The sequence below is a fragment of the Apiospora phragmitis genome, assembly GCF_038363925.1.
Source record: "Apiospora phragmitis strain CBS 135458 chromosome Unknown utg000001l:1.0-2902119.0:1.0-2906034.0, whole genome shotgun sequence".
Taxonomy (NCBI): domain Eukaryota; kingdom Fungi; phylum Ascomycota; class Sordariomycetes; order Amphisphaeriales; family Apiosporaceae; genus Apiospora; species Apiospora phragmitis.
Window position 1 is genome coordinate 308,298 of NW_027117399.1, and position 17,970 is coordinate 326,267.

The window sequence follows — 17,970 nt, forward strand, 5'->3', positions numbered from 1 at the left end:
CCTCCACCCAAACCCGCATACCCCAGTCCCCTATCCTACTGGTGTCTAAACCACGAGCGGCAATCATTCTGGGGTTGTGTGTTCTTTTACGGGGCGCCGTCTCATAGTGGATTGGATTGGGTGAGATGGGATGAAAGAGGGTGTGCATGTGCCAGGGTCTTATGCATCGTGGTCTGCTCCCCCCTCGCCCTGCAGCATATTTGGTACAGCACAACGCAGCACAGTAGTACACCTAGCACGGCCAAAAGCCATGGCAAGGATGGTAATGGCCGTGGCATGGGCAATTCTCGAGGACGAGTTCTGTTGCCCGATCCTCCGGTTTATCCATTAATCCCGTCCCAAAACATAAGAAGGCCTCTATCGTTCCTTGCAGGCCACACCTTTGAAAGTTGAAAGGGTTCCCTCCTCATCATCTTTCAAAAGTCCCTTCTCACGTTCGGCGTACTGGGTATGTAATTGTGTTCTTGTCAGCCAGTCTCAGCATACACCATCCTGTTCGCCTCGTCCCGGGTTACACAATCTGGTTTATATACATTACGCTGGTTTTTTTTATCCATCACGCATGAACTCGGAGGACACGAACGTACGCACCCACGCCACTGTAGAATACAGCTCCGATGGCCACGGCTGCTTTGCAACCATCAAAGCTATCGCCGTCTTCGACTGGCGACTCGCCTCACTCGATTGGCGGTGCAAGCAGTACAGGTCGGCCTTACCCTCTCCCATCTAGGGATAGCTTTTCGATCGAGGTCCCCTCGCCGCAACTCAAGCCAGTGAATGGTTCAACTCTCAAATCACCAACTTCCGCCAAGGTCCAAAAGACTTCCGGCTTCAGTCGAGAAGGTATTCTAGGCTCAGCACAGAAGGCACGGAACCTTTCACAGTCTTCCGAAGTACGCTCAGACCCGTACACCACTGTAAATGGGATGTCAAAAGGTTCGAGTGACGAAGGCACCATCAACCCTCTTAAGAGGCGTAACACGGATGCAACCGTAGACTACCCGCGGAGACGAGCTACGATAGCTGTGAGTTGCCCAAATTGGTGCACTTCAGGCCGGGTGAATTGCCATGACTGACGTTGTTGGCTTCTAATAGTGCGAAGTCTGCCGGTCCCGCAAGTCGCGGTGCGATGGCACCAAACCTAAGTGCAAGCTTTGTACGGAACTCGGGGCCGAGTGCATCTATCGCGAGCCCGGCATCAAGCTTGACGCTGGCGACAAGCTGATCCTGAGAGAGACTTACGCGCATCGAGAGTCTTCTGCAGATGAATCTGGTTGGTGGTGGTGGGAACCCAATGCAGATATCCGGCGAATCACCACCTATCAGCAACGGCACCGTGGCTCTTACCGGCGACAACCTCCTGGCCCACGATGCCAACAGATTCGTTTCGATCATCCCAAGCGGAGGCTTGGGCACCTGGACGAGCGGAACCAACATCTCTACCATGCCAAAAGTGCACACCAACGCCGCGTTGCACTTGTTACAATGGCCGTTGATTCGAGACCTGGTCTCGAGGCCGTACGACCCTCAAATACTTCTCCAACTCGAGATGGCGCGGGAGCCGTTGCCTTCTCTTGCCAAAACCCCTTGCGTCGATCTATCCAACACCAATGCATACATCGAGGCGTACTTTGACCGAGTGAACATCTGGTACTCGTGCGTGAACCCCTATACCTGGAGAAGTCACTACCGCAGCGCCTTATCAAACGGGTTTCGTGAGGGGCCCGAGAGTTGCATTGTCTTATTGGTGCTTGCTCTTGGCCAAGCCAGTCTGCGCGGCAGTATATCGAGAATCGTACCCCACGAGGACCCGCCAGGACTGCAATACTTCACCGCCGCATGGTCTCTCCTACCGGGCATGATGACGACCAACAGCGTCCTGGCAGCTCAGTGCCACTTGCTAGCGGCTGCATACCTGTTCTATCTTGTACGGCCACTCGAAGCTTGGAATCTTTTGTGTACTACGAGCAACAAGCTGCAACTGTTGCTTATGAGCCCAAACCGAGTGCCCGAGGATCAGAGAGAGTTGTTGGAGCGGATCTATTGGAACGCTTTGTTGTTCGAAAGCGACTTGTTGGCCGAGCTTGACCTACCCCACTCTGGGGTCGTCCAGCTTGAAGAGCACGTTGGCCTGCCTGGAGGCTTCCAAGGCGAAGAGTCAGAGGCCGTAGGGCGAGATGATCTCTGGTATTTCCTAGCCGAGATCGCCCTGCGAAGACTGCTGAATCGCGTCAGTCAGCTTATATACTCCAAAGACTCGATGGCCTCAACGACAAGCTTAGAGCCAGTCGTGGCTGAGCTCGACTTCCAGCTGACCCAGTGGTACGAGAGCTTGCCAGTTGCTCTCCAGTTTCCCTTTACGCGCACGGCACTTCCAGACCCAGTTCAGACCGTACTACGCTTGAGGTTCTTTGCCTGTCGCACCATTATCTACAGACCCTACATTCTTGCGGTCCTGGACAACGAGCAGGCCATCATGGACCCTGCTGTTCGAGAAAGTTGCCACAAATGCCTCGAGGCCTCGATTCGGCAATTGGAGCATATTGGCGCGCAGTAAGTAGACTTCTGCCCCTTTACTCTACCCAGTTAAATTATTCTTCTTCCTGAGCCTCTAAATCGGTTTAATCTAACACAGGCTTAGCCACGCTGGCCACATGCCTTATCTGTGGCAAGGCGCTTTGTCGATCGTCTCTCAGACCCTTCTCGTGATGGGTGCCACGATGTCGCCATCGCTATCCAGCATCATCTTGACTCTATTGCCTCACCGGGAAGCGATGGACCAGATTATCAATGACGTCATTATGGACATTGAGAGAATGGCCGTATTGGCACCGAGCTTAAGTCTCGCAGCGGAAATCATCAAAGAGGCCGAAGTCAGACGCCGGAGCTTTCTAAACGGTTGAGAAATCTGGCACGAACCCGACATTACGAAACACAAAATCCCGGGAGATCGCCATGGTACTCGCGGATTGCTCCTTCGAGCCCACGTCAACAAACATCAACCGGGATACATGCAGGCTGCTATGGCATACATATAGGGCCGAAACGGAGTGAGATGGGTGGCTTGCCTCGGTAGGGTGCAGGCAACGCGAGCCAAATCTTGTCCAGTCTAGACCAAAGAAAGGGGTGTCATAGTCGCACCAAAATTGACCTGCTGCTGCAAGTCATACGCAACATTCTGTATCACTTCAGCCTCGTCGGGTGCAGGATGGGGCATCCTTTGGAGGCTGGTATTCACACACCTAGCAACTGCGTGGCTAACCTCACGCAACCTCCGAGAGACAGGCATTACAATACGCTCGGGGCCAATTGGCCGCGTTTTTACCATCTGGGGTTGCACCCAGTCGAAATTGGCGTGGTGTGGTTGGTCAGGGAAAAAGCTGGTTCTGGGGAGGCGGACCGCAATCCCGCAACAGCTTTGGCAATCAATCAGCAATGACTGCACGTCCAATGAGTCTACCAATATCGCGGGCTCTTCTTCAAACAACTGGGAGATCTGGGGTTTGGATATAGTATCGGAGAGTACTGTGCAATAACATGATGAATATCATCATCGAAATCTAGTACCACCGATTGTCTGTCCGCTTCCCCTACCCTTGACAGGCTCGGAGGCATATCTACCTTCGGGACTTGAACGTGCCTGGCGGGCTGGTTCCCATCAGGCCGACCTCCGGACAAGGTTCGGGGCTGTCTTGCTTCCTATCTTTGTTGTTATACTTGGGAAACTATGTGAGATGTCTGTGTCAAACAATATGAAAAGGTCGTTAATCATCGCAGCTCGGCGCTCGCTCACTAGACTGGCAATGATGGGGCCATTGGATTGGGTTGATTACGTCTAGATTGCATTTATTCACAACCCTTTACGTTGTGTCGTTATCAATTGCCATAGAAGGGTAGGTCCAATTTATTGGGCCTTCGATATGTCACACGAGATATAGCGTTCGGCGAGAGTCGTGGTAATAGAGAATTCTTTGCAGATGAGCTCTACCATTATCTACAGCATGCCGTAAGTGAGATGTGAGCCAATCTTTTCCCGAGTCGCCGCAACAAATTGAAGGACCAGTGCTGTTCGTAAGCGTCGTTTCTGTCCCCGGTTGACGATGTTTTACAGTAAGTGAAGTACCTGGCCGTAGTTGTAACCGGCATCAATATGACCGACGAAAACGCAAGTAGTCGGCCGGTCGAAATGACTTCACAGAGAGCCGGAATGGGCGGGCGCTGCGGCCGAAGTGCGCACACACCCACACGCGGCAACTGGGAAACGAGATGTCGGCACGCAGGCCGCAGAGAGAGGTTGGCTTTTGGTTGGCTGCTGATGTCGGACTTGTTCTCCAAATCTGGATGTACCAGATCACCAAAGCATGCATACAAGGACATGCCTCCAAGCAGTACCATTGCTTTTGCTCCACCCCGCACTCCGTCTCACGCGGGTTAATAGTAAAGTAGAAACCCCACGGGGAAATGGAGATGGGGAAACGGGGGAACCGGGAAAGGGACCTGGAGGCACTGACGATCTTTGCCTCCCTCCACAGTACTATTGGGTCTTGTTATCTCTGCCCTTTGCCATGCGACTACACCTGACACCTCCTCCACGATGCTGCTGCTATTTTGAAGGTACTATTCCTCGCTCTGGAATTTTGTACTTGTCTATGCTACATGAGCTAATTCACAGTCCGGACTGTTCTTCCTGTATGGAAATGGGGTATTTTGTAAGCTTCCCTTTTGGGCTGGATGTATGCACACTCTAAATTGTATCTACTTACGTACTAACAGCTTATCTCTCTTCGTCACTCACAGAATACATACGCATTTACATGAAATTTATAATGGCGACTTTGTTTTTTTGGTCCCTGTTCTCATCCACAAGGTTAGTGCGACAGGACAGCGTCTCGCCGGCGTGGCGATTACCGAGCTCACGGAAATCGATCGTCCCGCACACTGAAATGACATGATAGGCAACCCTCGGCGCCAACAACTGCCCAACTGTCAATGGGACAAAGCAACAAGCGAGCTTGGGAGAGAGTGAAATATTGTGTAACACGGTCATCCATGAATGCGGACTTGAACTCAACCTGCTAACCTAGCTTACCCTAGCCCACTGGTAAAAAGTGTTGGCAAGAAAGAAAGAAAATATGGAGTGTGACGACAAAGCAAATCACACCGTATTTCCCAAGAATATGGTTCCCAGGGTCCGGTACGGATAGATTGACAGATGCAGCCACGCGGCGATAGCGCGCGCATAGCAGAAGCATGCGGGGGTCCGTTTCGTTTCGTCGCTGCTCGCTCAGTACACACCACAACATCACAATACATACCTGCATACGGCAACGCTGCGTGGGGAAGAGTAAATCCTCTTTGGATATGTACCTGGGCCGCAGGCAATTGATGTATATAGTTAGTCCATGATAGACAGGATAAGGGTGCATCGTGAATGCGTTCTATCCTCTTTTATTGCCGTCTCACTCGTGCGCCAGCAGCAGACACATTTTCCCGTAACGTCATCCCGCAGAACCCTGCTGCTTGGTGTAGGGGTCTACTCAACTATTGTGTCGTAGATTTTTTTGTTGCTTTTCCCCTTTTCTTTCCGGGGCCGATAGAGATAGGAGGCAAGCTCCGATATCCTGGAATAGGACGAACAATCCGCTCCCAATATTGGAAACCTGCGCCTCGGATTCTTCTATGTTCGGCGGTGCCTAAGTAGGCAACGAACTCGGCAAGGGTTGCCTGCTGATAGCCAGCGAACGAGCCTACCAAGGAAAGTGAAGCTCTCAACCCTTTAGCAGTAGTACGTGCTCTTGAACAAATGTACTGTTGTCTTCTGAATCATCCGCAAAACCCAACATAGTGGAAGACGACTGACCGAATACAGCAGGAGCTATCAGAAGGCTTGAGATGTGTCCGAGTTAGGTATGTCGTTAACGGCTATCGCATTATCTGGATGAGAGGAGGCGGACCCCAGTCCGATCCTAGTATTATTGGGTGGAGTACCCAGGACCATGGATACGGAACCTACTTATGGACAGCAGCAACCCCTCCCAGCTTGGCTGTCTACCTGATAAGCGCAATTTGCTTGTGACATGGAGGTTGATCGTCAATAATCATCACCAAAGCCGAGACGTTGGTCACGCTGAGTTACTGACCGAGACCGCACGTTAGGCTGGTTAATCTAGGGGTTTGTACCAGAATGTGGACAGCAACGGGCAGTATTGATTGGTTGTGCAGAGCTTCTATACCTCTTCCCCCCTTACACGGACGTGTTGCCTCTTGACGTTCGGTGGCATGCTTTTGGTTCTATAGGCAGCCGTAGGTTGGAAGGTGGCTGTTTTAGAACGATCCTGCCAACTATCACGAGGGAGGAGATTATCACAAGATGTATGCTTTTCAAATAATGCCAAAAACCTCTATACATTCACTTCTCTCATGGGGACTTCAAGTGATCATTGCTACTTCAGGCAACTCATATATCAGCATTCTATTGCAGTTCGAGTGCCTTTGGTATGGTGCATCAGTTGAAACCGTCACGTAGTTGCAGTTGCCTTCCACGAACTAGCACCCCTTCGGGATGATATTGAATTCTTGATGGATATAAGCTGATTACAAGACTAACGGACAGAAGCCAGTGAAACATTTGACTTGCTTTGTTTCGAGGTCTTTGAAGAATAAGCCAGGGCTGGAAAAAGGGGGTGGAATTGGGAGTGGGAAAAAAAAAGTGACCGCAGAGGGGGTTGAACCCCCTTGCCTTTAAGTATATAACTAATGATACTACCGCTAGGCTATACCGACCCGGTCAAAGGAAGGATGGGTAATTCACTTACTTATTAACTCATCGAGGTTGTGTGTTACTTTACCACTAACGTCAAACTTCGGCGCAGCCATGGTTCTCAGTTGCGGGGGAGAAAATGACTTCATCAGGCAATACGAGCATTCCTGAAGAGCGGGAAGCACCATGGAGGCCGATGACAAGCCTGTCCGGCTTTGCCAGCGTTGTTAGGGGAACTGCGATTGATCACGACTCACCGATCAGCCAATCTATACATCAACTGGCTTGGTGTGCGGTTCAAAGCAGGGCAGACTACCCATGTACGAATGGCTGTCAAGATCGGGCAAGAAACCCCATGGCTCGTGGCTACTGTATATCGCAGTACACTCCCGAATTCTCATCGTGGAAGTAGGCACGGATGTTGCAGTCATGTAGAGCGACGACGCCACCATACCCAGTTCGAGTCGATGACGGGTAGTTCGAGCTCCAGGTCGTTTCTGCTTTCCCGGCGAACCATATATCAATCAAATTCTCTCCGATCAACGCGAGGTTTTCGGCCAGCGAAAGATCGGTCTAGTTGGACGAGAACCAGACAAACCGACGTGGACCAGGCCGTCCAAGCATCTTTCCGAACCAAACAAAGGCCCGCGGGACTCGAAATGGAGCCGTAAGATCACACCTGAACGGGGCTCGTACTGTGGCGTTTATGGCTGAATATAACGGTCAGCATTTCTTGAGGACTGGTTCAGGTCCCTTCAAGTAAGCTGGAATGCCATCGGGCAGGCGACGACCAAGCCAGTCCCAAACAACTTGCGGCAAAGGCCCAAGCAAGGACAAGAGCTTGGGGAGAACCCAGTGGAAGCGCAAGCCAATAAGCTAGGCCAAACTGCGTTCACTCTGTGGCCGCGGGAGACAGTCACTGCCACAAACGGAGAGGTCAATTGCATGGACAGACAGTGAGCGAAGGGGTCATCCCCGGACACTTTAGGGAGATGGTTGGTGCTCCCAGATCACTGCCTTCGTTGCTTGAGACTGCCATCGAAGATGTGGCTTGGTAATCGACAGAAGATCTCGACGCTGCTTCTGCTGGCTCAGCCCACGATGAGCACGAGGTGTTTGCCGGTGTTACCAAGACTATCAAGTTGGCCATTGGTTCTTCTAGAATGCACCAACGAGGGCCAAAGGGCCAGACCCATTTCACGCCTCGTGAAAAGAAAGCTATTGATTATATCACCCATTTGAGGCCATACCTGGCGTTCCACAGATGTGGTATCGCCATAACTGTCGATTGGAGTGCAGCGCTTTGGCTTGGCTCGCTGGCGCCATCCGATGTTACTCTACACGGCTGCGCTAGAATAGCGTCAGGAACCACCATGATTGCGCTCGGTAAGTTCTCCGTAGAATAACAAGTCTGTGCCTATCTCTCTCACATGCCATTGACTGCTAGATTATCCCGCTGGTACCATCGGGCCGGTCTGGTGCTGCCCAATGCTTGGTTTTGTTGCGCCTGGTTACTTTGGGTGTCCAAGGTATCCCAGCACGGCGGTGGCAGCGATTTTAAGGTTAACCCACCCTGCAAAATTCGGACCATTTCCCCTAGGTTAGCCCTGGAATCAAAAACCCGAAGACATGCAGCGAGTCCCGAGCCCTGCCCTGAACTTGATGCATATGGTAAGGTCTGTAGATTGGACAAGGGTGGGGTTTGTTAAGCAGTAACGGCAATTCCATGGTTCTTGAATCTTCACAGGTGCTACCTTCCAGTACGTGCAGACAGAGGATGTGTTGCAGGTGCTCTTCTTTCGTCAGATTTTCAAAGGCTAGCTCTATCCAGACCAAGGCATAAGGTTTGCCGTGCTTTCTTCTCGTTATTGCCGCAATGGGGAGTGGGTGCCAACTTTCCAGCTTGCACCGCCTAGAAGGCATCGCGAATCCCGCCGTTAGTTACTTCGCTCGCGCCTAGTATGTATTAACACCAACGGTATAGCGACTTTGTTTTTTTCCGGTTTCCTGTCAAAAAAATTGCAACGACAGGAGACCAATTGGACATCCAATCCTGCAGGAATGCAAGGCTTGAGGCAATAGAAGGTGTCGTCGTGTTTCTGAGCAAGAAACGTCATAGGAAACTGTGTTTTCAGACCCCTTCATTCTCTACTGGCAACAATGAGATAAGCTGAAAGGATGAGGCTGGCGAATGCGGTGGGCAGACCTTGGTAGAGATGTAAGATCCTTTGTTCCCGTCCGGTTTAGCAACGGCCTTGGAAGACCCTGAAAGACCCTGAATGCCATTGTAACGAACGATCCCTGCCACCTGTAAATCCGGTATCTTGCCATTTGTAGACTCATGCAAAGTGGATGTTAAGGTTCGTGTACGAACGCATGTGTATATATCTCTTTTACTATTAACTGACAGCCAAGAATAGTATATTCTTCCCAGGTATGTCTCGCAGGTCTGGGAACCAGGAGCACCATACTTATACTGACACTACGCCGCAGAGGCCCAGGTTTCTGTTGGGAGGTGAGCACACAGAGGAACCACCTGCAGTATATCAGCAGGAGCCTCGATCATTGCCGACGAACGCATCTGGCACTCCGTTACGGTCCAGTCGTTCCCAGTACGAAAGCCATTCTCGTACTCTCCAGACTTTTCGCCTAGAAATCGAGCATCATCGCCCTCTGCTTTCCCACAGTCATACGCCTCCATCTGCTCCTGAGGTACAGACCTTATGAGCCCCTAGGTCGCTGCCGCCTTCAATCAAGTGAAACGACGACGGGCCATCTACGAGAGCACTGCCGATTTCAGCTCCCGTCATGCATACTGGACTCTCACAACTGACCATTGGGTCCACTCAGAGCACCATGAAGTCAACATCTATCATCAGCCAAACAGAGATCAGAAGCCCCGAAGAGAGTGTCACCAACACGGGGCCCAGGACGGTCACTGGTATCTCACCAGACAACTGCTTCGTACAGTTTCCAAAGATCGCCTTCCTTGTCGGCCCGGAAGGTGATGACGGTATCGCTTCCGAACCCGTGCTGGAATGCCAAATCTGCCTAGTCTCCAGCCTCCATCTCCGTCCCGCGTCGTCCCCCAAGATCAAGTCGGACACGCGGCCCGCCATCCTCCCCTGCGGCCACATATTCGGCCACCGCTGCCTGGCCAAGTGGCTGCGGACCCACGACGCCTGCCCGTGCTGCCGGCTGCGGCTGCGGCACCGCGCCTGCCGCCACCGGGTGGAGCCCCGCGTCGTCGACGCCAGCTCCGTCTTCCACCTGCCGCGGACGCTGGCCGACGGCGGCGCGGTCGGGGACCTCTGCCGACCGTGCCGCGCGCAGCGGCACGAAGAAGCCGAGGCCGCCCGGTTCCTCCGGCTAAGGAGGGCGTACCGCGAGGCCCGCAACGTCTGGCGCGCCTCGGGGGACGCGCGGGACCACAGAGCCATGGAGGCGGCGCGGGCCGACTTTGAGGAGCTCGGCTTCGCGAGCAGCGTCGCGAGGCTGAGGCTGGAGCAGGCGGAATGGTGAGGATGGGAGGGTTTTCCGTTTAATCGGTATTCTAATATTTTAATACTTAATCTGTTGCTCTACATTTGAAATGTGGTTTCCTCGAACGAGTACTACTGTACTAGTGAGACCCTACCAATAAGGTAGGTAAGGAGAGGATCGACACTGGAGTTCAAGACACACACGCCAGTCCTGACAAGCCCAGAGACACGTTGATCTGGATCCATTCGGTATCGCAATAAATGGGGCCTTTTATCGTATCAGATGAACAGCGGTTATCGTAGCCGGTATTCCAAGCGTGTCGCTTGGAATTGCCGAGCGAAATGGCATGTCTCGTCCATCTTGTGTGAGATCTTCATCGATCAATCTGAGACATGATTGCCAAGGCCAGAAAATGGGAGACCCTGTCATGCTCTCAATAGAATGAGTGCACTGTAAAACACATTGGTTGCTTGATGGGGCCGAGGAATAGGTACACAATAGTAATAACTGAATTCACATATGCCGAGTTGGCATTGATGTTTGTTGTTTATTGTTTATTGTTTGTTGTTGTTGCTCTTGCTGAATTTGCAGGATGCGGCTCCTTTAAGGTTTGGTATCGCACTCCACTGACAGAAGCCGGTGCTCAGCGTCCAGTCGATCAACAACTGTATTGTCAGTATATCGTATGTCACTGCAGCAACTCTACTTGCATTCGATTTCCTAACAAGATGCAGGGCTTAGGCCTAGAAATCAAACGTTGGACTGTTTTCTGTTTCGCTTAGACACCAGATGAGAACCCCAAAACGAACCAGACCACTAGCGCTGATAGGAATTGAACCTATCTCACCATTGGTGTCTGGGGTATCTGGACCTGTCAGATATGATAGGCATACTAAAGGGATTGTGACATGTACTGTTGTGCTGCGGGACATTATTCAAAGATGCCGAAGCAATGCCTCGGTACCAAAACCTGCAGGTACAACCCTTGCAGGGTAGTACCACCACGCTAGATTGGAGATTCAAGTCGCGTTCAGCATTCTCCTTGATCAGGGCATGTTATTTTATGTGACTGATCAATGGAGCTGCAGCACAGTATCATTGATGCGCGATCTGTAGGTTACTTATTAGTCTCGTCGTCCAGCAGGTAACTCAGCATTTGACGAACTCTTAACACCACGAACTACTCAAGCTCGGCCAATCTAACGGCCGCTAAACTACCTAAGTAATCAACTCTGCAACCTAACCCACCCGGAAGAAAAGGTCTCCTTCCAGCTGTGACTCGCTCACTCAGTAAGAAAATCGTCTCTGGCGTACCATGTGTATGCCACATGTGCCAAGCGGGCCTCAAAGCCGTTGTTTGAAGTACATTGCCAATTTGCAACCAGCTGAAGACTTATTGCAGTTCACCACCGACGTTGCTCAGTGAAGCTGCGACGCGGTGCGTTTTATGACCTTGAAGCAGACCCTGGCCCGGATCTGTCCGCCACGATCCGCACTTGCTGGTACGCATGAACAGTCAACTAACCTTAGCCACTTGACATGACAAGCGACTTGACACTCGGGTCTGGACTGTCGACATCTATCTGCTAGGTTAGACTTGGATGGTGTGCTTCAATGACTCAAACATTTCTACCACAACATACAACTTATGCTTTTCCACTTCGTTGCTTGACCTCGAGGAGCCCGGAAACAACAACACACCATCCGACAGTTCCACCCCCACCCACAATCCTTCTATGATGCGCTCACGCTTCATGTACAACCCACGATAATACCTTTCAGATGGCATCTCTCAATTATCTCGAAAGTGTCATCAGCACCCACAGCTAGCTGGCGGCGGCCCGTCTCCTTCGCTCCAAGCCACCCGCGGAACCGCTTCTACCCCGCTAACCAACCATTGTCTTCCCGAGTCGCATTGCCTTGACGGCCAACGGCAATTGGCGACATGCCGACTTATTTGTGCCACGGCTTTCGTTGGCATAGGAAGAGCATCCGCTACTTTGTCGTCATCCAGGATTTGGACGATGCGGCCCCGGAATGGATCGTGGCCCGCCAGAGCGCCATCGCCTTTCTGTATTGTTTCTATGACCTCTTCGACTTTCTTCCGCCCAGCAACCCACCCCGGAGCCAGGGTAGCTTGAGCGGCGATAATTACACACTATCCAACGGTTCTCACAAACATTCTCACCCCCCTAGCGCCCACCAAAATATCCACAGAAGATTTGACACCAACGAGCGCGACGACGGTCGCCTCGATCGAGCCCCGGAAACGTGGTCTAATCGCATTCGTGACAATGCGTCTCGTAGTCGTAGTCGGAGCCGCACCCGCATGTGCGGTCGCAGCAACGTCACGCCTTCAAGAGCCTCTACGCCGGAGCCGGATGCCACCTTCAATGACTGGGCCGCTGTGAAACTATTGGAGGAGTATGATCCGGCGAATGAAACTCAACTCAATGGTCCTTGGGCATTCGTGGCAGATCACATTGTGCGCGTGGACACCTCGGTCTCCATAGCGGAAGAGATGATGAAGTACGAAGAGCGAATGAAGTCCGAGAAAGTCAAAGCCATGACCGGCCCGAGTGACGAGACAGGCCGGAAACCGAACTCTTCCAGCAACAGGAAAGCCGGCTGGTTTGAAATGCTACGGGACAATCTACAGCGAGGCGAGGAGATCAAATGGTATGTGGTGGTTTGCGGCGACGAGGAAAGAAGTCTTTCCGCCAAGGATATCGATGAGAGCCGCCTCGGATGCGTCACAGGACGAGGAGATCTCGGCCCGAGGAACCCGCGGCCAATCGAGTTCGACGAAGAAGAGTTCATATGTCGTTTCCCCGAACTTTTGGGGAAAGGAGGAGATGCACCAAGGAACAAAGATTGGCGGCGGCCGAAGGCTATCGAGCCGGCACCTCTGATCGCCGGGGAAAACTCCGTAGGTGCGTGCATGCCTGAGTTCTCAGACTTTGAAGTGCGTCCGTTATCCTTACGACCGCTGCCAGCGCGCAAGACACCGCCCGTGGTACCAACTAAAGATTACCCGCGACGTGCTCCTCCCATCCCTACGACGCTTCAAATGCAGGAGATGCGCAAGGCGTCTATAGATGATGCATCGAGACCGAAAACGCCGAGGAATGGTAGTAACGGCGGTCTTCGGAGGTTCTTTTCGAAACGGAATCTGCATAGCCCCGGCCCCGATTGAGTCGAGTCTTTCAATTGGAACATAAACAGGTTGGGCAACTGGCAGAGGCTACCACGACTGCTATCAAGGTCGCCACCGCAACGGCAATGCTGAAATCACACGCAGTTGCAAGAGCAAGCGGCTTGAAGATAGATAGGGGAGCATCGCGAGCGGATCAACCAGCCAGATAAGTCAGAAGAAGTTCAGTTCAGCAATAATACTTCAGCAGAGAACCGAGATTGTGGGAACAATGGTGCGAACGGCTCAACATCATCGAGCACCAGAAAGAGGCGCGGCGCCTGGAATAGGTGGCAGTGCCAGAGACGATCTGGGCCGTACCCGGGACGGAAGCTTCCTGGGGATCAACGCAACCTCTGTTATGAACAATCGAAGGGGCCCCGACACGACTATAGGTTCCAGCTCTCATGGTGCTAGCGGTACTAGCATCAACCGCAGAAAGACTGGATCCAGAGGACCAGCAGCTGCACTTGTTCAGCAAAGGAATTATAAAAAGAAAAATCGTAGTGCTTCTTGCTTGTCAGATTTGTCGCCATCTGAGGGATATTGTTCTGGGAGGGTGTGGTTATCTTGACATCAGAAGACTTTGCCCTCTCGCTGATTTTGTCTCCTGGTATCACGCATACAAGCTTGCTCCACGTTGATCATTCTCCTCCGACAGCGATGGGACCAGGTGTCTATGATGCACGTTTCAATCGATTGAATTGTCAACAGCTTTGTAGATCACCAGTCTTTGATTCATTGGTTTAACTCTCCGTCATCGGAGTGTTTTAAATAGTATACAAAACATAGCCTTCTCTCACTTTTTCTTTGCCTCCTCCACCGCTTTGCTGTCCTCGCCATGGAAGAACCTGAGGATCGCCGCCGCCACCACGTCGCCGTCGTGCTTCAGGTGGGCCGTCTCCTTGGCCCGGTTCGCGTGCTCGAGGTCCTTGATGCCGCCGCCGTCCACGCGGACCTGGATCTCGCGGTGCACCATGTCCTCGTCGAAGGCCAGGTGCGCCTGCGTCGTGAAGACGCGGTCCTCGATGAAGATGCCCTGGACCGCCGTGTGCGGGGTCGACCCCCACACGTGCACCTTCCTGTCCTTGGCCAGGAGCCCGCCCGAGGACTCGGGCGTCGGCGGCGACGTCACGTGGTCCTGGTGCATCTGGTGCAGGTAGACGTAGGGCGTCTCCGGCACGTCGAACAGCTGCTGCCCCACCGCCGTCAGGTCGATCTTGGTGTGGCCCAGCTCCCACTTGCCCGAGGGCTCGGGCGCCACGGCGGACCCGAAGAGGCGGCAGAGCAGCTGGTGGCCGAAGCACACGCCGCTGAGTTTGCATTGGGGGTTGCGTAGCCATATCTCTGGAGAGAGAGGTTTTCAGTCAGCTTCTTTCCCGACTACGCGTCTTGACTGGAGTGGGGAGTTCAGTTCGTACCTCGCAGCAGGTTCATCAGCTCTATGATCCAGGGATTATCTGAGTGGGCGTCGAAACAGCTCCCTGTCATGAGGATGGCATGGTAATCCTTGACTTCGTCGTAGGCCGGGACCTTGCCCCCCTTGTCGGCCACGACGAAGCGGCGGTCCGTTTCCACACCAAGGGGCGGGTCGTGGTTCAGGCCGGCCTTGGAGAAGTGGTGGTGCAGCACCTGACCGAAATGTCCCTTGTCTTTCTGCGTCTCAGGTAGGGTCTCGTCTGTCTCGAGCACCAGCATGCGGACCTTGGGCAGGTCTCTTACCACCATTCTGCCGGCGGGAGCTGGTGGTGGTGCTGCTGTGTATGATCTGCTAGTACGAGTACTAAGACACAAAGATCTCGTCGTGGGGTGATAGAGCGCTGGGATGTTGATGCTTGGAAGTTTAAAGACGGCGGTGCAGTAGTTGGCGAGAGGACGGAGCATTACGTTTTCATGACATGACAAAAATCAGACTCGACACGAGTGGGCCTTCTATACTCACCGAACCTACCTGCTTCATAAGTGAAATTTCACTGCACAACTACGCATCATCTGAGTATGACGCCATCCATGAATGTTAAAAAAGCTTTCCGCGTCTAGTCTGCCGCGTGGACCGATCCACTTCCCCGGAAAGCGGCACCGGTGGGATGGTTGGGATGAACCGGGTTCGCATCCGTATCCATCGTCCCCGGCAAAGCACCAAAACTCGGGCGGCTCTTCTTCTTCTTTTCCCCTATGACGAAGAAGGACTACCAAACCTTTATTCTTCAATGATAATTCTGACAAATACCATCTAATTCAGCACAAAGCCCAACTCATCCTCGCTCTTTTCGCCACACTGTGAGTGAGACTTGCCGATCCTTAGCTTCCACAAACTAGAGTTTCCGTTACCCAATGCCAAGTACCGTCCCAACTTGGCTTGGGAAAGGAAACCTTTTGCCGAGCAATGATGACGTTGAGAGGAGCGAATACAAGTTTCACAAGTCTGCACAGCGCGGAACGAATTTGCCGCTTATGCTCGCTCAATGGATTCTTTACTTGGCCTTTGTTGATTTCAGGTTGATCAACAACGGGATTTTGAGCCACACGAGCCACGTTTTCTGCCTCTCCATCCACTGATCATCCAATAGCTCAATATCAAAGTTCCAGAGCAAGCGGGCCAGGACCAGTCTTATCTCAGCATATGCCATACTGCGCCCTATTAGTAAAATGAGTTGAACAGATTTTCAAAGACAGTCGAACTTACTTTAATCCGATGCAATTACGAGGGCCGTACGAGAACGGCTGCATGGCGGCTCGATTATCGTTCGCGAACTCCGACCCTTCCGATAGCGGCAGCCATCGTTCGGGGATGAAGGCTTTGGCGTCTTTGAAATTGATGGAACTGCGGCCTGCTGAAAACTGATGTACACCCACTGCTGTTCCGCCGGGGACCCATTTGCCCTCAATCTCCTCGCCCTTCCCCGGCACGAACCGGGGAAAAGTGCTGGGACTTGGCGGGTAGAGGCGCAGGCCCTCTTCGATGATCGCTTTCAAGTAGCTCAGTCGGCTCGTGGACTCGAGAGTGATGTCAGCCTCGGATGTGAAAGCAGAACGAATCTCGGCGCATAACTTCTGATACTTGTCTGGGCTTCGGCATAGGAAATACGTGATGCCCGCCAATGCGGCTGAGGAGGTACCGCTACCGGCCACAATGAACGAGGACGCCATCGCCACCAGCTCCCTGTTGTTCAGGGTTTCCGTCTTGTTCTGTAAGAGGTAGCTGATGAAGTCCTTGCGGTCCTCCTTCTGCTGGATTCTCCGCTGCACCTTCTCGAAGGTCATAGCTAGGTGCTTCTGCCTAGCTTCCATCAAGGACTTCGGCGCGAAATACTTCGCCCATCGATCCAGGCCGTAGTAGATAAGGACCTGGTACCAGACGATCGACTTGGTGCGTGCGCCGAGGACCTGCAGCCACGGCTGGTCCACGTTGTCCAGACAGCCCGCGGGCTGCCCGAAGGCCAGATCGGACATGACGTCGAACGCGAAGAGGCTGTACCACCGCTGCATGTCCTGCGGGCCGCCGCTTTTCTCAACACTACCATCCCGGCAGCAGCACCGCCGCAGCTGCGCCACCAGCTTGTCCGTGTACAGTTGCAGGAACCCCTCCTGCTCGCGCAGCGCCCGCTCGGAAAACGCCGGCGCGACGGCGCGCCGGAGCCGCGCGTGCTTGTCGTGGGGCGCGCTGATGATGCCGTCGGCGGCGGCGGTGCGGATGTTGGGCCCCGCGATGGCCCGGCCGTCGAGGCACTTGGGGCACTCGTCGGCGCCGCGGCGGCCGTAGATCTCCCGCCAGGCGTCGCCGGTCCCCGTGTACGACAGCTCGTCGGGCGCGATGCGCACCACGGGGCCATACTGCTCGTGTAATGCCAGCAGGGACCACGCGAGCTCGCCGCGCAGGCTGGCGAGCACCCAGGGGAGCCTCGACGCGGCCCAGAGCTTGGGGCCGGGGTAGGAGCGCAGGGGGTGCAGGAAGATGTTGTAAAGGGCGCGGCCGACGAGGTAGAGGGTGAGCAGGGCTAGGGAGCCTGCTATGAGCCGGGTGGCCGACAATGAGGGGAACCCGCTGAGAAGCATTCTTGGTGGACCGCTTTGCGTGTGGTGTTCGATGTTATAACTTGGTGCTCGAACAACTGAACTGGTTTAATGGAACAACGGGTAGAATAATGGGAAACCAGATGGGATAATCTTACGCAGGCGGAAAGAAGGACATCCACATGGAATAATCGATACCGAGCGAGCTCAAACAAACCAATCGAATCGGCATCACCCCTCATTTCAAAGTAGCGAAAGTCACCAAGTCAATAACGGTACATTGCATGTATCGAGACTACGGTAGCTCATCTTAGAGTTTACCGGGTGTCACTTTGCACGGTACCAAAACGAAGGTCGTGGTAGTTTGAACTCATCATCAGCCGACCTCCGGGCCAAGTCAGGGGTCACGTATGCCGACCTAGGATCTTGGACCACACGGCCAGAGCCGAGTGGATGGCCAGGGGGTTTACAGCGGTACCGAAGCTACCCAGGCCCTTCCCCAGCAAGCCACGTGCTATAT

The 17,970-nt window shown here is 53.2% G+C and overlaps 5 protein-coding genes across 5 annotated transcripts; 3 read left to right on the top strand and 2 right to left on the bottom strand.

The window, feature by feature from the left end:
* Positions 1-617: 617 nt before the first annotated feature.
* On the top strand, positions 618-2,903 carry PG994_000092 (C6 finger domain-containing protein; the record flags this gene model as incomplete). Its single annotated transcript, XM_066851501.1, has 4 exons — positions 618-1,025; positions 1,096-1,283; positions 1,327-2,553; positions 2,642-2,903. 4 exons carry the CDS (start codon positions 618-620, stop codon positions 2,901-2,903), a joined length of 2,085 nt encoding a protein of 694 aa, XP_066722133.1.
* Positions 2,904-9,616: 6,713 nt separating this feature from the next.
* PG994_000093 (uncharacterized protein) lies at positions 9,617-10,282 on the top strand (the record flags this gene model as incomplete). Its single annotated transcript, XM_066851502.1, has 1 exon — positions 9,617-10,282. One exon carries the CDS (start codon positions 9,617-9,619, stop codon positions 10,280-10,282), a length of 666 nt encoding a protein of 221 aa, XP_066722134.1.
* Positions 10,283-12,188: 1,906 nt separating this feature from the next.
* On the top strand, positions 12,189-13,439 carry PG994_000094 (uncharacterized protein; the record flags this gene model as incomplete). Its single annotated transcript, XM_066851503.1, has 1 exon — positions 12,189-13,439. The coding sequence occupies one exon, from the start codon at positions 12,189-12,191 to the stop codon at positions 13,437-13,439; it is 1,251 nt and encodes a 416-aa protein (XP_066722135.1).
* Positions 13,440-14,235: 796 nt separating this feature from the next.
* PG994_000095 (gmp synthase) lies at positions 14,236-15,164 on the bottom strand (the record flags this gene model as incomplete). The annotated part of the gene is made up of 2 exons (XM_066851504.1): positions 14,236-14,783; positions 14,858-15,164. The coding sequence occupies 2 exons, from the start codon at positions 15,162-15,164 to the stop codon at positions 14,236-14,238; spliced, it is 855 nt and encodes a 284-aa protein (XP_066722136.1).
* A 746-nt stretch (positions 15,165-15,910) lies between these two features.
* Positions 15,911-17,492, bottom strand: PG994_000096 (Cytochrome P450 monooxygenase alt3; the record flags this gene model as incomplete). The annotated part of the gene is made up of 2 exons (XM_066851505.1): positions 15,911-16,067; positions 16,123-17,492. The coding sequence occupies 2 exons, from the start codon at positions 17,490-17,492 to the stop codon at positions 15,911-15,913; spliced, it is 1,527 nt and encodes a 508-aa protein (XP_066722137.1).
* Positions 17,493-17,970: the final 478 nt, after the last annotated feature.